This window comes from Aythya marila (assembly GCF_965140915.1).
Source record: "Aythya marila genome assembly, chromosome: 2".
NCBI lineage: Eukaryota > Metazoa > Chordata > Aves > Anseriformes > Anatidae > Aythya > Aythya marila.
Window position 1 is genome coordinate 70,224,947 of NC_139043.1, and position 19,207 is coordinate 70,244,153.

At 40.7% G+C, this 19,207-nt stretch overlaps 1 protein-coding gene across 4 annotated transcripts in view; it reads right to left on the reverse strand.

Moving 5' to 3' along the window:
• Positions 1–1,972: 1,972 nt before the first annotated feature.
• Positions 1,973–19,207, reverse strand: part of FARS2 (phenylalanyl-tRNA synthetase 2, mitochondrial) — a 246,221-nt gene continuing 228,986 nt past the window's right edge. For all 4 annotated transcript variants that reach the window (XM_082754417.1, XM_082754420.1, XM_082754419.1 and 1 more), the window contains one exon: positions 1,973–2,301. In XM_082754417.1, the coding sequence (XP_082610543.1) occupies positions 2,163–2,301 (139 nt within the window). In that variant the 3' untranslated portion in view covers positions 1,973–2,162. The remainder of the gene's footprint in view (positions 2,302–19,207) is intronic.

Genomic DNA, 19,207 nt, shown 5'->3' on the forward strand with positions numbered 1-19,207 from the left:
TAGATTCCCATAGGCTCTCTGTTGGTATCCACAAGGGAGCATGTGATTTCAGATTACTCAATTTAGAGTCTGCTACTGCCCATAGCAGATTTCCCTGGTAAAATCAAGGACAGGTAAAGAAGGAAAAGTCGTATTTCCCAAAGGACAGTGGCATAAATTTGCAACTCCCGTGCCTTCTGATCTGAGGTCTACTTTGCTAGTAGTGGTGAATCTCTGCCAAAACAATAGGCTTTTAGATTAGATTAATCCTAGAATATATATGACAAAGGCTTACTTAATCTAAACGTACCCAAGTATTCCTATTAAGTTCACAGCCAGCCCATCTGATTTTACAGGCCTTAAAAACCTTCATATAATTTAATCAAACTTGCTCCTGGTGTTTTATAATTTGAATGGTTCACGTTTTGGTTTACATGAAAGTTGCTGCTATGTAAACAACCACTCCAGAAGATGATCTCATGGGTTTAGGTCAACCTCAGGGACAACTCTGTTGCAGTGACATCTGTGGCTACAGTGACAAAGCCTTGTTGTCTGTTTTTCTCCTCCTTGTGTTCCCCAAATTTCTATGCCCCATTATGTCTTGATACAGCAGACAGGTTCTAGCTCTTTCCATATTTAGTACCACCAGTTAACATCCACATAATTTGCTGCCCAATGTGGTAGCATGGATCAGGCCCTGTCTTGCAAAAGTTACTACTCAGTGCAGTGCTCCTCCTCAGTGGTTCTCACTGAGAATCCTGAAATGTAAAAGGATGAAGGAGACAGAGAAAGACTTAACGGGCTAAGCTGTGTGTAAGGGATCTTAGTTGATCATGCTTTAAAAATAAACAAGTATGTTTTTCTGTTGCCTAAATGGCACCCATTCTGTTGCCTTGTAGACAGCCTAGCATATTGTTTTCATAATCAAGTTATTTGGATGACACAACAGCAATTTAGATTAGGATTTGTTTACACAGCTAAATATGTTGAGTAATGAAATTGAAATGAGCTTTCTGCTTCTGTCACATCTGCAATAGTAACTCGCTTCTTACGGTGGAGTACAAGCTCACTGCACAGATGTTTCTTGATAAGGTATAAATCAGCGTTAGATGCTGTTTATTGCAGTGCTTTTACTGCCTTCTTCCCTGAAGGAGGGAATGTTCCCTGCACAGCAACCAGATGTGACCTGCAAGACTGTATGAAATACCATTGCAAGTAAAAACAGGTCCCATATTCCATATCAGCATCTGCAATAGCTCATCAAGTATTTATCAGACCATTTGAACACTTCTGCAGAACCTAGCATCATACCACTACCAAAATTTACTTAATTATAACCTGCAATGAAAAAGTCAAACAACCTGTAAAGTGACTACTGTCTGGAGGAGATCCCATTTCAGTTTGGTTTCGTTCCTTAATCATCAAGTTTCTGAGCAGACACTGACCCTAAAAATAAGATAAGGGAGCTCCTCACCTGGGGAAGGCGCACAGCTCTGAGTGCCTCGGTAAGTGCCTCCACTCAGCTCTGTGGGAACAGGGACATGCAACAGGAAAGACTCACCAAAGGCCTAGCATTTGAAGAGACTCAAATCCAAACCCAGAGACACACTCTCTCCTCCTTCTCTGTAGCAGATGAAAGCAATACCCAGGGTCTCTGAAGGTACAAGAGCCAAACTTTGCAAGGTGTACCTCTTTGAAGGTTTCTTGAAGCAAAACCTACCGTTCCTTATTAAGAAAGAGGGAGGGGTGGAAGGATAAAATAGTTTTTCTTCCCTGAGCTAAGCTGAGTCTCTGTTTTGCTTCACTCGTTACACGGACAGAAGATCCTGTCAACCCAGAAATAATGCCAAGTATTTACAGTTTAATGGAACCCAGGGACCAATTAACAACACAGAAAACCACCAGACAGTGTATTCCTTATTGTAGCAGGAGGGAAATCTTACATTACTGTTGTTCCCCCCTTTCTTAAAATAAAGCACCAGTGCTTTGTCAGTGATTTCTCAGTAGTAATGTTTATTATTTGGTAGTTTTACCATTGCTTATTTATCAATTGTTTTCCATGTGCTACGTTCAGTCACAGAATCCTTCTTTACTTGTACTCCCCACCCCAAACAGATAAAAAGAAACAAGGGGGGGGAGGAGAGAGAGAAAGCAACTGTCATTAGGGCTTCAGACCAACAATGCTAGAACCTGCCCTCAACCCCAAGTTCTCGAACTGCTGATTCTTCAATAGCTTGATGGATACGATGCACCTCGTTCTGCGTTAAAGTCCTCTCCGGGTGACGGTAAACAATACGGTAGCAATGGCTGACCTTCTTTGTCCTACAAAATATAAACCAAAAGAGGAACCATAAATACATGTGCCTACAAATGCAAATACTCGAGGCTGAACACTTACCCCCTGGAGCATTTTTTTATTTGCAGTCTAATTTTATTCCTGTTGCTTGAAAATCATCTTAATGCTAAAGTACACAGTCTGGAGAGGTGGGATTGAGCTGAATTTTAATTTTGGCGGTGGATTTTACTGAAGTCCACCTCACATTTCCACTTGTTTTTGCTCTGGGTCCTTCTCTTCTCCCACCCTCTGCCAGATACTCATACTGAAAAAAAACACACAACAAACAAACAAACAAAAAACAAAACAAAAAAAAAACAACCAACTTTGAGATAAACTGCTTGGCTTTCTACATTCAAATGTGCTTCACAATAGGACACAGACCTCTTCTGGGTCACTGAACCAGCTCTCCACTAGGAAGTTTAGATAGTTAAAAATAAAAGCAAAAGGGCTGCCTGTGTCACAGCCAAGACTGACAAAGAGCAAGGCTGAGCAGGAGCTGCCAGCCAGCCCTGTATGAGTTAACTTCAGCTGAGTACTGAGGTGTGTCAGCTTCTTACCAGGGTAAACAAGTCCAGGAGTAGGGCTATGCTAACATGACTGAACTCTGCTGACACTGTAACTCGCTCATTTTGGTGCTAACATGGCAGTCTCTAGGGAGCACTGTGCACACATATTCCCCTCAGGCCGGTGGGGCTGGCCATGACAGACTAAGGAAAACACTGCTCAATCTCCACGTGCTGGCAAGCTGTTAGCTAATGCAGGGCATCTCAAGCCTTGATATCCAGCCTCCAGCACAGAGGAGGGGGCTCCAGACACAGCCGCAAACACAGAGTAAAACATTCATTTTGCAGCTGAGGTGATGTGGGACATTGCCCTCCTGCTCCGTGGACAAAATGGTGGATGCACCCTGGCGTGAAGGGAAGAAGCCGGCCTCCCCAGCAGTTGCTGTGAGGTAGGGCAGCAGCCCTCACAGAGCTGCTCAGGATGGCTTTCCTGTAAAAGTGGCCACAAAAGGAACTGCCAACACCACACACCACGAGGCTGGCCTAGCGAAGCAGGGGCAGCCCAGCAAACTCAGGAAGAAACAGGGCATGACATGATAGCAGGCACAAATGTCAACATTTCTTACCCCTTGCTGTGGAAAGGAAAAGGCAAAAGAGACCAGCACAAAGAAAGAGGGAATGATGGAAATTAAAAATTAAAATATATATATATTTAACAGTTGCTGAGTTGGGCAAAGACAAGGTAACACAAAACTAGGACAAACCAATAAGCTGAATAAGAAAGAAAAAGTCTGTGTGAAGAGAAAGAAAGGCATGTGACAGGCTGGCTGTCTTGCTCTCCATCAAAAATAGGCCAGAGTACGTAGCTCCTGCACAAAAGGGCTCTATAATTGCAGTGCTTGTATTACTGCATTTACACGGCAGATGATGCATCCTTTTTTTTTTTTTTTTGGTTTCAAATGGAGCCCACACAGCTTCTACTTTCAAAGGTAACCACTGCAGTGAAAGAAGGAAAATCTAAGAGGGAAAAATAAAGGGAAACTGGAGATCAAGTACTAGATGGAAGGATCTCCCAGACTAGCAGAAATTTGCATTTAATGGTGCACAGAGGCATTCATCAAGCTTCAGATCATCTCTTTCCTGAAAATGTTTCAGGTCAGATATCATGTTTATTATGACTACTTGATTAAAACTAAAGTTATATGTGCTCGTGTACAAAGATAAATCTCTCAAGATACTCATTTCAACATAGATCCTACAAGAAATAGGCACAGGTAGTTTTTATCTCAGAACAGCTATTTGATACCAACTTTGTCTCATTCAACTTTGGTGGGAAGCTTGCCCTGCTCTCACTGGCAGTTTACAACAAAAAGATTATTTCAAAATAAAGCATTTCTCCATTTTGTGGGTGTGTTCTCTGAAGATGAAGCAAGTTAAATCTGACTAGTACAAGAAAGGGCAAACTACATTTCATGAGATGTTAGCTGACTGCAGTTAACTGCTAAAAACCAGCCAAGAGCTTTCCCAAGGTGCAGGATAAACGCTGTAGAAAAGTGATCTTCAAAAAAAGAGGGGGAGGTGTAACTGCAGAGAAAGTGTTGCTCTGCTCTGCTCCACCACTGCAAAGCAGTTGAGAAGAGAGATCTGGGAGAAGCATGGAAATTGGACAAGAGGGGTTTGGCCAGATGCTATATTGAAAGAGAGAAATTGGAGTAAGATTTGGGCTCAACAGAAAAAAAAAATAAAAATCAAAACCAGGCTGGCAGACAACAGATCGTTGTGCTTCAGCTTTTAAAGGTGTTACAGCAACCTACCTGAACAAAAACATTTCCAAATTGCTCCGACTGAAAATCCCTTTAGAAGCTGTACAGTCACAAGCCCAATCCTGAACTCTTGTATATACAGAGAATATATCTCACGATGGAAAACTCAGTACTATCATTTAATGGGATGTCAACACAAGTTTGCTTACCATTTCTAAGCTGTGGTAGGGGTAACAACTACCACTGTTTCTTGACTGGTCATGGTTTACTGAAGGTAATGATTTCTCCTGTCCCATGTGTTTACATAACCCTCTCCATCCATCCTAGCGAGCAGTTCATTCATGGGCAAATTAAATAGGTCACAACATGATGCAATAGTTTCTTGTGGGTGTTGTGGAAAACAGCATCTTTAGGATGCACTTAAACTCCGAAAAGACAGAGGTCTTACAGAGCAACACTGGACTGGTGTTTGGTTAGATGTAACTGCAGTTAAGCATTGGATTGCATCATGTGTAATTAATCTAATTGTAATTATAGCTGAACAATGATATAAATGCTACTACATATGGCTGGCTACACATCACTCACATGGTTGGTATGTTGTATTTTTCTCTCGTCCTTTTAGCTAGAATTAATTGCATCTTTATTACTAATTAAAAAGAGTAAAAGGGATTAATGATATTTCCATAAAGACAAGCTGTAAGTCTCAGAAAACTTCAGCATTGCTTTCAGAGTAGCATTAACTAACTTTCCAAGGCAGATGGGGACAAGTACTTCTTGGTCTTTTACACCTCAATACCTACTCTGCCCCTCAAATGAAAATACTAGGACAATGAGATTTATCACTGCCATCAACTGCGATTGGAAACAATTTTTGTCAGCAAATAATACATTTGCTGATTTCCTTTCTTGATATGCTTGTGTTCTGCAAGGATGCTCAGAGTCACAGAGTGTTTGCCTACCTTAAAGATAGCTCAGCTACTGCATAGTGGACTCTCTCCTGCTTGTCATGCTGCAGCCTGATGATACAGAAGAAGCAGCTCTCTAGCTCTCTATCCCAAGCAACAGAAAATGTGAGGCCAAAACCGAGAACAGCAGCTTCATCAGGTTAAAAAAAAATAAAAATAAAATAAAAAAATAAAAGAAGAAGCAGCTTAACGGTGAGTGTATTAGGCTTTATTTACCTAAGCTGCACCTCCAGACAATTCCACGCAGCTTGCAGTCACGCGGACTCCTTCTCTCCCATTAGGCTTTAGCTGATCTCAGTGTCACAAGTCTCCTCTGCACCAGCCTGCGGCTTTCAGGTAATGAAATGCAGTGAATACAGTGAAGCACTGCTCAAAGGGAAAAAGAAGATGGGGATGTATTCTGAGGCCACCGGATGAAACAGGATTACAGTCAGTGAATAAACACTGAGGTGAAACAATGTCTAACACCCTTTCATGTGTTTTTTTTTAGAGGAAACAGCTTTGCCTCTTGATATTAAGGAACTGGCACACAGCTTCCTCCATGTGCTAGAGAACTACTCGCTGCCTGGTCAGATTCACTGCATGAGGCCACCCTGAAGGTCAGCGTATATGTTTTGATATTTCAGCCTGATAACTGAGCACAGCAAGAAATAAAGGGGCATCGGTCTTCCCGTTATCCTATAAAATGACCACGAAAGCAACCTGACACTGGATTCAGGGCTAGAATGAAAGGCTATGTTAGGCAATAAAAATTAATAACTGTGCATTATCTTCACCTGCATGGAAGTCCACTGAATGATGTTTTAAATACAATTTGTCTATAAAGCTGACCCCAGAAGGTACCAACAGCAACATATCTGCACACAGCCACTGGGCAACCTGCCTCAGTGGCTAGATAAAGTAAGACATGGGGTCATTTGGTAGCCAAAATGTTACCTAAAGAATAAATGTCTGGTATTGGCTCACCTATGTGCAATCCTGTAGCAAGAATTCCCCGTCCTGCACTTGAAGAAGGAGATAAAGGGCATCAGGGAGTTGAAGGGGAAAGAAAAAGCACTGCACTTTTAAACTGTGTTCTACTTTATATCTGTCTTAAATCACAAAAGCACAGAGACTTCTGTATGGAGGTTAGCCCTGCTCTTAAATGGGTAAGGACAACAGAGAACCAGACATTTTTCTAGAAAGCTTACTTTGAGGAATAGAAAAGTAGAGATGAGAATCTCCCACAGCATCAAGGAGCAAAAATGAGTACTCTCTCTTTTGTTCTCTGAGCAAGGCACTAAGCAGTACTATTCAGTGCCATATCCATATTGTACCTTTTCCTACACGGTATTTTTTGAAATGAAAGACCTATAATGTAACACAAGCATTCAAGATTCTTTTCTCTATGTTAACTGAGTTGTGTGAATGAGGTTCTTCGAGGCTCTCCCAATTCCTGCCACATCAGTTTTCATCCTATATCCCAAAGAAAGAGTCACCATGTAATTACCTTACATAAATGTTTACACGGTACTCAGTGACCACCTACATATTTCAGAGTGATCAGGTCTTGCATTGTGGATCAAAGTTCCAGAATGGTTCTTGTTGTAAGCTGACATGGGGAGAAATACTAAACTGCAAGAATACCAAACACGTAGATAGATATTCTCAACTCATCCTTGCTTTCTTCAGACATGGAGTCTGACTTCATTTAGAACAGAAAATACACCTTGAGTTTAAGGTAGGTAAAACTTTCCTGCACTGAGCAATGCAGGCCACAGATTTGATGTTTAGCCCCTAGTGACTCCACAGAAATCTTTTCCATCATCTCACCAAAACACTTTCAGGAAAGTCAATAGAAGCTGAATGCACAGCCGTATCTGTCTGTGTTTCCATGTGGTGGTTTCCAACAAGACTAATAAGGAGAGAGCATAGTTTAGATATCCAAGTCAGAAAGAGCCAACTACATTTTTTTCTCTGAAATCTATGGGAAGGAAGGCCTCCCATGCTTGGTAGATTTTGGCCCCAGTGCCTGCATGAAACTCATTCGACACAGCTAAAAACTCGCTCTGAAGAATCTATCCAGCCAAAGCTTCTTCTTTCCCTATTTACTTTTGCTTCTCCACATGCCTGTCTTAAAAAGACAGAAAAGACTTCAGCATCCAACAGCACAGAGAAGAGGTAATTACCTTTTCCTTTTTGTTCCATGCTTTCAGACCACGTCCACTATGACAGTAGGCACAACTGCTAAATGTCATACTATAAATTTTAAATTGACAAATAGCACTCTTTGCTAGGAACCACATCATGGAAAATGGCAAAAGGCTTGTGCTATATCCCTTACTGTCAATGGCAAATAATTCAATTACCATGGTGATATGCATGTAGAATATACCCGTAATTTTCTGAACAAAGGCCATTCCCAAAGATGCGTTCTCATCGGTCCTTTCAAATGCTAATACTCCATTTCTCTAGAAGAGTGTATCGTACACACACACACACACACACACACAAAAAAAAAGTGCACTTTAAAAAATGGATATGTTTTTGTTTAAGGTAACTTTGATGCCAGTGAAAGGCACTAGATAACCTCCAGAAGACAGAATTGGCTTAAACCAACTGAAAGCAGGGAATGGTCATTTCTGTTGCAGAGCTTTTCCAGCTAACACCTGGCAGAATGATTCAGTTTCAAAAATAGTTCAGGTCAACATAACTGTGTTGAGACCATCAACATTACTTGACCACTATGGGTCTTTTCTTGTTTTTTAGTTTTAAAAGAGATGCATGTTCACTGACATAGTGAATATGACAATTGGACTGACAATTGGACCAAACAGATTGCTATTAAATTTCACAAACTTGAGACTGTAATGGACTTTTTGCTGTTTTCTATTTGGACTTGGTGAAATCTGTATCTGAATACTCTGAACCTCTGGCCTTCACATTCATTCTTTCTATAATATTAAATCATTTTTAAGCTTTTCTCTTAATTAAAAAAAAAAAAAAGTGTCAAAATTCTGTTAATAGCCATGTTATTGAGAGAAATAAAGAGCACGGTATGGGATGCAGTGGCAAAGCACATAAATAACACCTGCTATTTAAGTTAATGAAAGATGGATGAAAAATGCAAGCACTCAAATATTTTCAGCTTCTCGGTCACTAAGACACTGTCATGTAGCCTTAAATAGGAACTAAACCATTGTCATTATGGCTCTTGTCAAGTATGAACCCACTGTATATCATGACTTTCCTTTTCTACCTAAAGCTGTCACCTAATTTCTTACATGCCAGAAGAGACACCACTATATACTGAAAAAATGTTTCACAAGCATCACCCAGAGTAGGAAGTCTCTTGGCTGTTAGATGCATTCACTAAAAGTTAATTGAAACAATTCAACCAATTATTTGTGCATTGGCTCAGCACTTTGGCCTCTAGCTACCTTTTCTCATTTCAAGAGGCCACCTTGGCCTGTTGAATGTCAGCAAAAGAAGAACTAATGTGAGGGTGGTGCAGGGCTTTTTTCCATCAGTTCCCAAGCAGAAGGAACTCTTGTAAATGGAGCAAGTTGCACAAAAAAACTGAAAGAATATTTCCCTTGTGCACTGTTATAGCTGTCTCAGTAACCAGCCAACAATACAGTCAACCCATCTCAGATCCAAGCACTTCCCATTAAAGAGCTCTTAAGCCTCACAGCTCCAAAAGTAATGGAATCCATTACATTCAAGCAATGACAAAATACCACTAGTGTGAAGTATAGGAAGAACAATATCATTCTCCATTACACCAAAAGAGTATCTGAAGTCCCCACAGGATCACAAGCTAACCATGACACAGACTTTTGCTGCCATGGAAAACCAGAAAAAAATTGCAAAGCTGTAGGGTTTGGGATTGGTGTTTTTGTTTCATGCTTTTTTTTTTTTTTTTTTTCTCCTTCTTTTTTAATACAACTCATTGATTTCTTGAAGAAAGCAATTATCAATGGTTGTAAAGTAGGTGTAAAACCAGTTCTCAAGGGTATGGATTCCAGTATCAATGCTTGTCCTTCTCCAATCTCCCTCTCTTTGGGAAAAATATTTATCAAGCACAGACAAAAAGACAAAAGACAAGACAAAATTCCCATCATATCTGATCCATACCAACACTAAGGAATTAATTCCACAGAGATTTAGATTTGGAATTTCCCTTAGTCAGGGAAATTTTGCTCTCTCCAATCACACCAGGCCACTTCAGTTTCTAAGGGCCCACCACTCCATGTAGTGAGTCAGTTCAAAATCCTGCTTAAATCCAGGAAGATTTAAGAATAGGCTGGAGGCTGAATGTCTTCAAGACTTGCTTTGCTGTCAGCATAGTAACCCTGGAGCACTCATCATGCCAGAGAGATGCAACTTTATGTACTTTTAATGGAATGACTCTCTCAACTTACCAAGGCTGAGGCTTTCAGGAATAAAAGGAAGCCCTGCAGTGGGCATGCACACAAAGATCAGAATGTGTGCAAGCCATTGTGGCTCAGAATATGATAAAATAAACCTACTTCTTCTTCAGGGTTATCACTATGACAGATCCAAGGACTGCACAGGTGGAATACAGATAGGAAAAAGCACACATTCTGATACAAAAACACACATACAAAATCCAGCGAAATAACTGCTACCCATTGCAGTGGCAAATGTGAAGGTTGTTTGGTAAAATATTTGGGACATTTAATTATGTACTAAACATAGAAAAATAATTGGATGCTGAAAATAAGAGAAAAAATGCTAGTCTCAGCATCACGCAAGACAGAACACCTGTTCTGTATACAGCACAGAGTTTTGTATAGCTTCACTTTCCCTACATTTAACTGTGAAGGTTCAGTGTCAAATGCTTTTCAATGTCTAATCATATTTTCACCAAAATAAAATACAAGGGGTAATACTTCATGTTATTTTTTTGATTGAAATTTGACTACAATAAGCTAAATCATTTGCCAATCCAGCAACCAAAAGAACAAAGTAACTCAGTTTGGATACGGGGCCTCATAGGAATTGCTATCTAAGCTCCCTGACCTTCTCTTTCCCTGTGTGGTTCAGAAGCCATGGCAAGACTGTATCTCCCATGAGAGGCCAAGGCCAAAAACTCCTATGATGAATCACGCCGCTCTCTAGAAAAGAAGCTCGGTTGACACAGCTGATGAAGAATCAGAGCATACTGAGAACAGAAGCATGCAACACCTGAAAGTCCTTGCAGCGCTGACAGCTGAAGTGTTTTGACTGCTAGCCAGCAAATAATATTGAATTCTCACAGAAGAATGTACATTTTCAGTGAGTAAAAGAACAACTAATCAACATACTTTCTGTCACTGCTGGCTCTCCCACTTTCTCCACGTTTCTCTTGACCTCCTAAATCACAAACAATTTAAATGGAGAATGAGGCAGCTCTGGCAGCAATAGGCTCTGTGGATCTGGCAGAACTCCATGACTTAGACAGGACAGCGCACTGCCTTCCAGCACAACTGGCTACCACTGGAAAAGGTGAGGGACACAACCTGCTTGCAAAATGTACTGTTGGAAGGTGCACTGCTTTTGCAGAGTTATTGTGCTTCTTGTGCGAAGATACTATATTTACCTCCCCCTCAGACACAGCATGCAAGTAGAAGGAAGGAAGAGGGTTTGGTCTTACTTCTGTCAAAAAGCAATATTTAATGGTTCTGTCACTGGTGATTAGTCATAACAGTGTCACCCAAAAGTTTCCAACTATTGGCAACTGAATTGCCATCTGGAAGCATTAAGGAGTGACAACCTATCTCAATAAGTTGAACAAATCCGATGCGAGAGGTGAATTTGGCCTCTTTCAAACGTTATCTGAAATATTTATAATAAAAATGTTAAGTGTGATACCTTTTCAGTTCTTCTGAGTGAAAGATCAAAGAAGAGAAGTATAAATATTTAGCAGTTTTTTCCCCCAACTACATGTTAATACTAAAGGCTACAAAAAGTATTACTAAAAATAACATTGCTGTCAAATTAAAATATATTTCATAATCGAGGAAAAGGGAATTTGTATGAAAATTTTAAACAATTCATTCTCCTAAGAAATAAAGATGGATTGGAGTGACAGCAGGTTCAGAAGCATCTCTGTTGAGCACTCAGAGAAATCATGGTCTACAAAGTTAGGTGGCAGACAAGTGCATCGCAAGGACTGAATGTTGTTTCAGGTATTTATGTAGACTTCGTCATTGAGATTACTGGTTTTGTCCTCACCACACTCAAGAGTTAGGTGGTTAAGATGGAAGTAACAGGAAGAGAGAAGCTAACAGGAAGACAGAAGGGTCTTTAAAATCAGGAGTAAAAGTGGAGAGAAATCACTTGCCCTTTTTGGATAAAAGCAACAAATTAAAAGCACCTGTCCCCCCCCAGGCAGCCTGCAGCATTCAAAGACAACTTTAAAACATTCACACCTGTGTGTGTGCAAGTACAGGGGGTACTCAATAGGCCTGCTTACACAGTATCTGCTAAACCTAGTGGAAATTTCGCAGCTGCTCCACAATTAAGTGTTGTTTACTACCTCCTTCCACTCCATACGTTATTTTTCTCTCAGAATTGTCAGGTTTTATGAGTCCTAATCCGTCTAACTGGATTTGTTTTGGAGATACAGAAATTCCCCACTTTCCCTCCCTGAGGGTAGTTTGGTTTCACACAGACAGTCACAAGAAACCTGTTCTTATTGCTTTTCTGACAGTTGCTGCCCTGGGAAGACAACTCAGAAAAAGTCCTCAAAGCAAGGATGACTATTGGCCAGCAGATTAAACTGCTGTTAACACACAAGCAAACTGTCTGGCTGCTAAACAGGTTAAACAAACAAACAAACAAACAAAAACAACCAACCAGCCAACCAAAAACCCCTTGCTGGGTCCTATCTGCATGGATAATACACTCACACCACCATGTACAACGAAAAGCCCGTGTGTTGTAGGTGAGGCTTGCTTGGTTATTTTGAATATAAGGGGAGCAGGGAATGTCAGAGCTGTACTGAAAATAGCTAAATGAGGACAACGTGTAGCAATTAAGTGCACTGGCCAGAACTTTTACACCTGTCAAAATGAGCACTACTTTGGAAAACTCTAACTGCTATGTTTGGCATCTATATCATTAATGTTAACGCCTACTCTTTGTGAAAAACAAAAACAAAAAACAAACTGTGAGCAATGATATGATGCTTGCAATGTGAATACCTCTTATGATAAGATTGTATGAGCATCACATAACAAAACACCATGTAGGCATGTAGACTAAAAGGTCAGGGCACAAAATGAGATGCTTCATTAGTAAGCACAATGAAATTATTGGTTTACTACTCCAGAAAGGAAAGAAAACCATTCATACATAGCATTAGAAAGATCAAAATAACGTTTTTCCTTTGCAAAAAAGGGCATCTGATCCTCTGACTAGCGGGAATTATTACCAGCAAAGAAGGGATAAGATTTCAGCCCAGAGTAGGGAATACACAGGGAGCACTAGAGTAAATCAAATGTTCTTAAATTGTCCAAGCCTGATGAACTTTGCCCTAAGATACTTTAGGAATGAGTGGAAAAAGTCTCAGAGCTGTTATCAGTTGTCTCTGTGAGTTCATAGAAGGCAAGTAAGGTACCAAATGTTTGGAAAAGGTCAAACAGAGTGTTTATTTCTGAAAAAAAAAGAAAGGGAGGGAGGAAGGAAGGGAGGAAGGGAGGAAGGGAGGAAGGGAGGAAGGGAGGAAGGGAGGAAGGGAGGAAGGGAGGAAGGAAGGAAGGAAGGAAGGAAGGAAGGAAGGAAGGAAGGAAGGAAGGAAGGAAGGAAGGAAGGAAGGAAGGAAGGAAGGAAGGAAGGAAGGAAGGAAGGAAGGAAGGAAGGAAGGAAGGAAACAACCAATAGAAATCCAGGGGAGCTCTAGACCAGCTGTTTTTACTTCACATTCCCAGAAAGACTCTGGTGCAGATAACCAAACCACTTGTAAGCACACCAATGATGTAAGACAAAAAATAACAAAACAAACAAACCAAAAAAAACCAAACAAACCAAAACCAAACCAACCAAACAAACAAAAACAACAACAACAATAACAGAAGACATGGAAATATCAAGCAAATCCAGCCAAAACAATCTGATTTCCCTCTATACAGGGGTAACAGGCTAATAGAGCAATAATCAATAAATATATCAATAAACTGCAGGAAGAAGCAAAACCATGGTGGTGCAAACGTACATGTAGGGTTGTGTATGTGAGTACAGCATGTATCTTCCCAGTCTGCTAAACCAGATAAGAGAAAAAGGTTTAGAATTAATAATCCATAAAATACGGAAAAAAATAAGAAGCTGCAGACATCAAAAAACAAAAACAAAAACATTGGGAAAGGTATTTTAAGGTTTTAACAAAAAATGTAAAAAAGAAGAAAAATACTAAATAAAGTTGACAAAATTAGGTAGTACAAAATTTGTCTTCATAAATGTTTCACCTTGGAGGGAGCTGCATGAAGGTAGATGAACAAACTGGTAATCAACATGACTGCTACTAAAACGTGATATCCCAAACAGCTGGAGGAGCTGCCAATAATTTGTTGCTTCTGGAAGTAGTCACCCCTAGTTCATAGCCAAATGTGAAGGATCCTTCTAATAGGGTTCTTCATCCTAGCTCCCGTACGATGGAATAGTTTCATTAATGGAATAGGTGATGCAGCAGAAGTGTTTGTTAATCAGCAAATTACATTAAGCTGGGTAAAACAGAAAATATTTTTGTTGACAAAATTAGAATTCAGAATAATCTTGACAAACTGGAAAAGCTGAAAGACACGACTCAATCAGCGCAAGTGCAAGCTTCTGTATTGTGCACTCATGAAGGATGGGAAACAACTGGGTAAGGAGCAATCCTGCACAAAGGAGGTAAAGACTGCACAGAATCACCATCTGAAGGTGAATCTGTGACGTTTTTGTGTTGCTTTCAGCTAAGCAAACAGCACTCTGGATGAATTGCAGGAATGCAGTCAGAGTGGCATTCTTCCACTCCACTCTACTCAACACTGCTATTGGCTCTGCTGAGGTACCCTTTCCACACCTCAAGAAAGATGTGAGGCAACTGGAGGCAGATCTTTGGGAAGCAATGAGAATAAGCAGATGTCTGGATAACAGGAATTATAAGGAAAAACTGAGAGAATGCTGGTTGCTCAGCCTAAAGAAGAGAGAGCATGGAAACACCCTTCAAATAGATAAAATGCAGTTAGGTTGTTACCTGTTCATCAACATTTAAAAGGGCAGGAGAAGAAAGTGATAGGCTCAAATTGCAGTAATGTTTTGCTTGAAAATTTGCTTGGAAAGGCAGTGTAGTCCCTTATTGCTGGAAATCTTTAAGGACTGGTTATACAAGTGTCTGTCAGGAATGCTATAAGTAGAGCTGATCCTCCTTTGGAGTGGGAGGATGAACTACATGGCAGTACTCTTCAGTTCTTTAGCATAAAATGTAACAGCCTTTAAAATGCAGGAAGTTATTTGAGTAGCAAAGATAGCTCCAAACAAATACGCATCATGTGTTTGTTTATCCCATTGCATTAAAAGGAGATGGGGAAAAAAATGGTTCAGGAAGCCAAGCAGGTAGGAAATGGAAACCATTGCTACCATATGTTGCAAAAGCAATCTGTTACAGACACCACATTCCCAGGAAATAAAGCAAGCAGGGAAAGCTTTTGAAGGGGACAGCAGAGACTGACAGACTGAGAAGGGAAACGAATTCTCTGAAAACGATGCAACCTCTCTAGGCCAGCAACCCTTTCATTAGTGTTATAGACCACTGCTGAAATACAACAGACAGGAAAGCGAAGTGCTGCCAAGTTACTTTTCAGTGCCTAGAGCCAATGGAAAACAAAACAAAACAAAACAAACAAACAAACAAAAAAACAACAGAAAAGTCCACTCTGTAAGACAGTAACCCAAAGGGAGAATGTCACTCAGCTGTTTGTCTCCTTTGTTTCAGGGCTGAGAGATGCCTTAGGAAAGCTCTAAGGAACAGCCAGAGAATATGCTGTATATCCTTGATACACTGAACTGAAGCTTTCCCTTTTGTATTTTACTGGTTTTATATCAAGAACTTAACCCTTTGCTTTCAGCCACCTGAATTCACATTCAAATCCAGACAATCTTAAAATGAGAAGGACAAGGACTTTCTTCTAACAAAACAAAGCTGCAAATAAGCCTGCTGGAAATCTAAAACTGAAGGCAATTTGGGGAAGTCTAGGGACTGGGATACATCAGAAACACCAGTCCATGAATGAAGGCTGGTTGGCCCTGGTGAGGACAGCTACTCTGGCAATGATGGCCTTTCTACATAGAAGCTGATTAACTTCATGTCTTGTTGGAGGTAGAGAAACTGACAAATAGAGAGGAAATGACATGTCCAAGGACATACTACTGATCAGCTGATCTCAAAATAGGAATACATAGAAATGTAATAGAAATCTCGTCTTCTGGAGCCTCAATATATTGCTCTGAATAATCACCATGCCTTCCTTGTCTTTATACATGTTATCCTGCTTCCCCACCTTCATTCACTCTTGCTGCTCTGTATTCACTTATTGTACCTCTTCTCTCTATAGACAATAGCAGCAAGGAAAGAGCTGCCTTTAAATTTCTCTGCCAACACTGCCTTTTGCAGTAGGGAATAAGAGGCCATGACTCTGCTACAAAGAAAAACAACCCTGTGTACCTGTATAAGAATACATGCATGTAAACATATACATACATTCATAGCCATTGCTGCAGAGGCTAGTCTTCTAACCTTTGAAAGTTTGCTGGACTGATAAGATCACTGGCTTCACAGTAATCTTGATGTTTACTAAATCTTTCTCAGGGATAAAATGTTGATCTCATAAAAGTTCCATTGCATATGTGTTCTTCTGTTACTACATGAAATATGAAGTTGCCAAGGAACAAATAAATTATTTATGACTTATGCCTGTACAGTAACAAAGAATGGCTTAATGGGGGCATGCACCACTTTGAAAGTACTGCAGGCTGTTGTTCCCTGAACTGGAGACTCTCTTAAACAGGGTTTAGGAAGTATTTTCTCAAAACTTCTCCTCAAAGAAAATAAAGATCCAACTTCTGACATGACTGCCTAAGTTGTAGCAGAAAGACACACATGCCACAGGCTCTCCTGCACCACAGTCCCACATGTGTGCCTTACTTGTAGGTATACCACTGTAATTTGCATACTGCTGCACCCAGCCAGCAACTACTACTGAAATCAGCTCAGTTATTCCTACATCACTGACTCCAGAGTTATATAGGAAAAGACTGGTATTTATTATACATAAGATGCAGCAATTTGGTGGCCCGACCTCAAACACCATCATCGCTGCTAGTACATCTTCTTCATTTGAATCATGGTAACAAACAGAGGAGGAGATTCTCCTTCTGAGATTACAGGTAGAGTCACCTGGAGGCCACTCCTTTAAGATCACCAGCATGTTCTCTACTTTGCCTAATTCTTGTGATACTCAGCCAGGATGGGGTAACACAGCAGCAGCAGCAGCACTGTGTTTTGAAACACAGTACCAAAGAATAGGAAAATCATTAGGCGTGAATACTGCTGAGGGTAGCAATGTTACTCATGGTCCCCTCTGGATCATCTGCAAGCACCGTGTCTCTCTTCTCCCCAGCCAGTGACATCTCTCTGCAGAAATGGCTGAACAAACACAGGTGCTGGATGTGTGGATTCAGTGAGGGAATACAGATCCTTAAAAAGGGAGAGATGACAGAGGAACTCCGCAGCTGTTAACAGGAAGAAGATGGAGACCACAATATCCCTGTGACATTTTAGCACAGTGGTCTCTGTGAAAAGGTGAAGACCCAGAGAGACAGTTTGGACAACCCAGCAAGATCGTATCCTGAATGGCACAAAGTAGATAGACACGTGCAGGTCCCATTCCTCAAACCCACACACTTTTCATCCACAGGGTTTAGTAAGTATAATGATGCCTGATACTATTGTGATTTTACTTTTGCATCCATATGAGGAATTGTTATCTCACCCTGCACTCATATAAACCTACCACAGAAGCTGAAGCATCAGTCCAAAGGATGAGTTGTGTGGGATTTGAACAGTTGCACGACAGTCAAAATACTTATAAGCATTTCTAAACTGGATTTGAGCTTTCTTATATTGCTAGAACACCTGCATAGCTGGGAACAAGCTTGGTCTCTTGGATCCCAAGAGAGCTTGGTTCTGATTTTATATATCCCACAACACGTCACAGAAACTCCACAGGAATTAATGGAGTGAAAGCAATGTAAAAATCTGAATCAGTTTCTGCATTCACCTACAAAGCTCATGCTTAGAACCACACTGTGTTGGATCAGTCTTCAGGTCTTCCTTTCCCTTTTCCTTTTCCTTTTCCTTTTCCTTTTCCTTTTCCTTTTCCTTTTCCTTTCCCTTTCCCTTTCCCTTTCCCTTTCCCTTTCCTTTCCCCTTCCCTTCTTCTTTTCCCTTTCTCTTCTTCTTTTCCCTTTCCCTTTCCCTTCTTCTTTTCAAGCTGGAGTCTGTATCTATTTTTTCCCCAAATACCAGGTGAGCATTTCAGTAGCACATGGATGAGTCAATAAAACTGAGGTTTCATATTCAACAGCATCCTGTTTGCACAGATTCTTCTAACCCATCTCCAAGTCCTTTTCCCTCCTTCTCAGATTTGCCCTACTGTACACAACCAGCACATCTGTCTGACTGGCTGCATGTGTGATGAAGCACACCAGGGAGCTGATGTGGTTGAAAAATGACCAGTTAGGAAAAAAAAAATAAAGACTTAGTTTCCCAATCAGGTTCACTGAACAGCCACACAAGTCACTGTGCCAGCTCAGTGCGGGGGGTGAGAACAGCATAAACCTTATGCTGGCAAGAGAAATGCATGTGGAAACAGAGGCTAAAATCACAAGTTGGCAATTCACTGAATTCACATAAGCACTAAAGCACATTCATGTAAAAAGATCATGTAAAAATATTATGTTCAAAATGAGACTCGGATGTAAGGGAAAGGAAAAAAGATATGTCTGGCTGTTCCCAAATGCTGCTGAGTCCTATCTCCTGACCCACTGAAGGCAATGGAATGACATCTCTTTATGCCAACTGAGGATTTAGCTGACGTTTTACAAAACAAGAGGGATGGCTCCCTGGGTAGCAGTGTTTTTAAAACTGATCAGCAGAAGCAGCCAGTCGGATCCTCTTCTTAAAAATGATGATCCACCACTTCAGTTAGGAAATGAAAGAACGTGTTCAAGATAGCATGAGAAGAGGTAAGCAAATGCAGCTATGCCAATTGAGCTTTGCAACAGTTCAAGCTCTTTTGACACCACTTAAGTCTGAGATGAATGGTTTAAGCAGACCTTACAAGTGTAGGGTCCTTCATAGGGCCTCTGCTCTCGCATAAGTTTCATTCCATGCAAGCAAAGTTCTCCTTTCTGGCAAATGTAATACAGGCCCTGCAAAGAGGGAGCTCTGCCTGTTAGCTCACTCTTTTGGTATTTCATCAAACACAGCAGTGATGCTTAAGAGATTACTCCCATTAAAGATTAATCTGTTCACGATTGCTGCCTTTAACTACTCCCCTATATTGTGAGACAGCAGCCCAAGCTGACTGTTTGGTGTTCACATATTGAGAAGCAAGGCTGGCTAGAAATAGG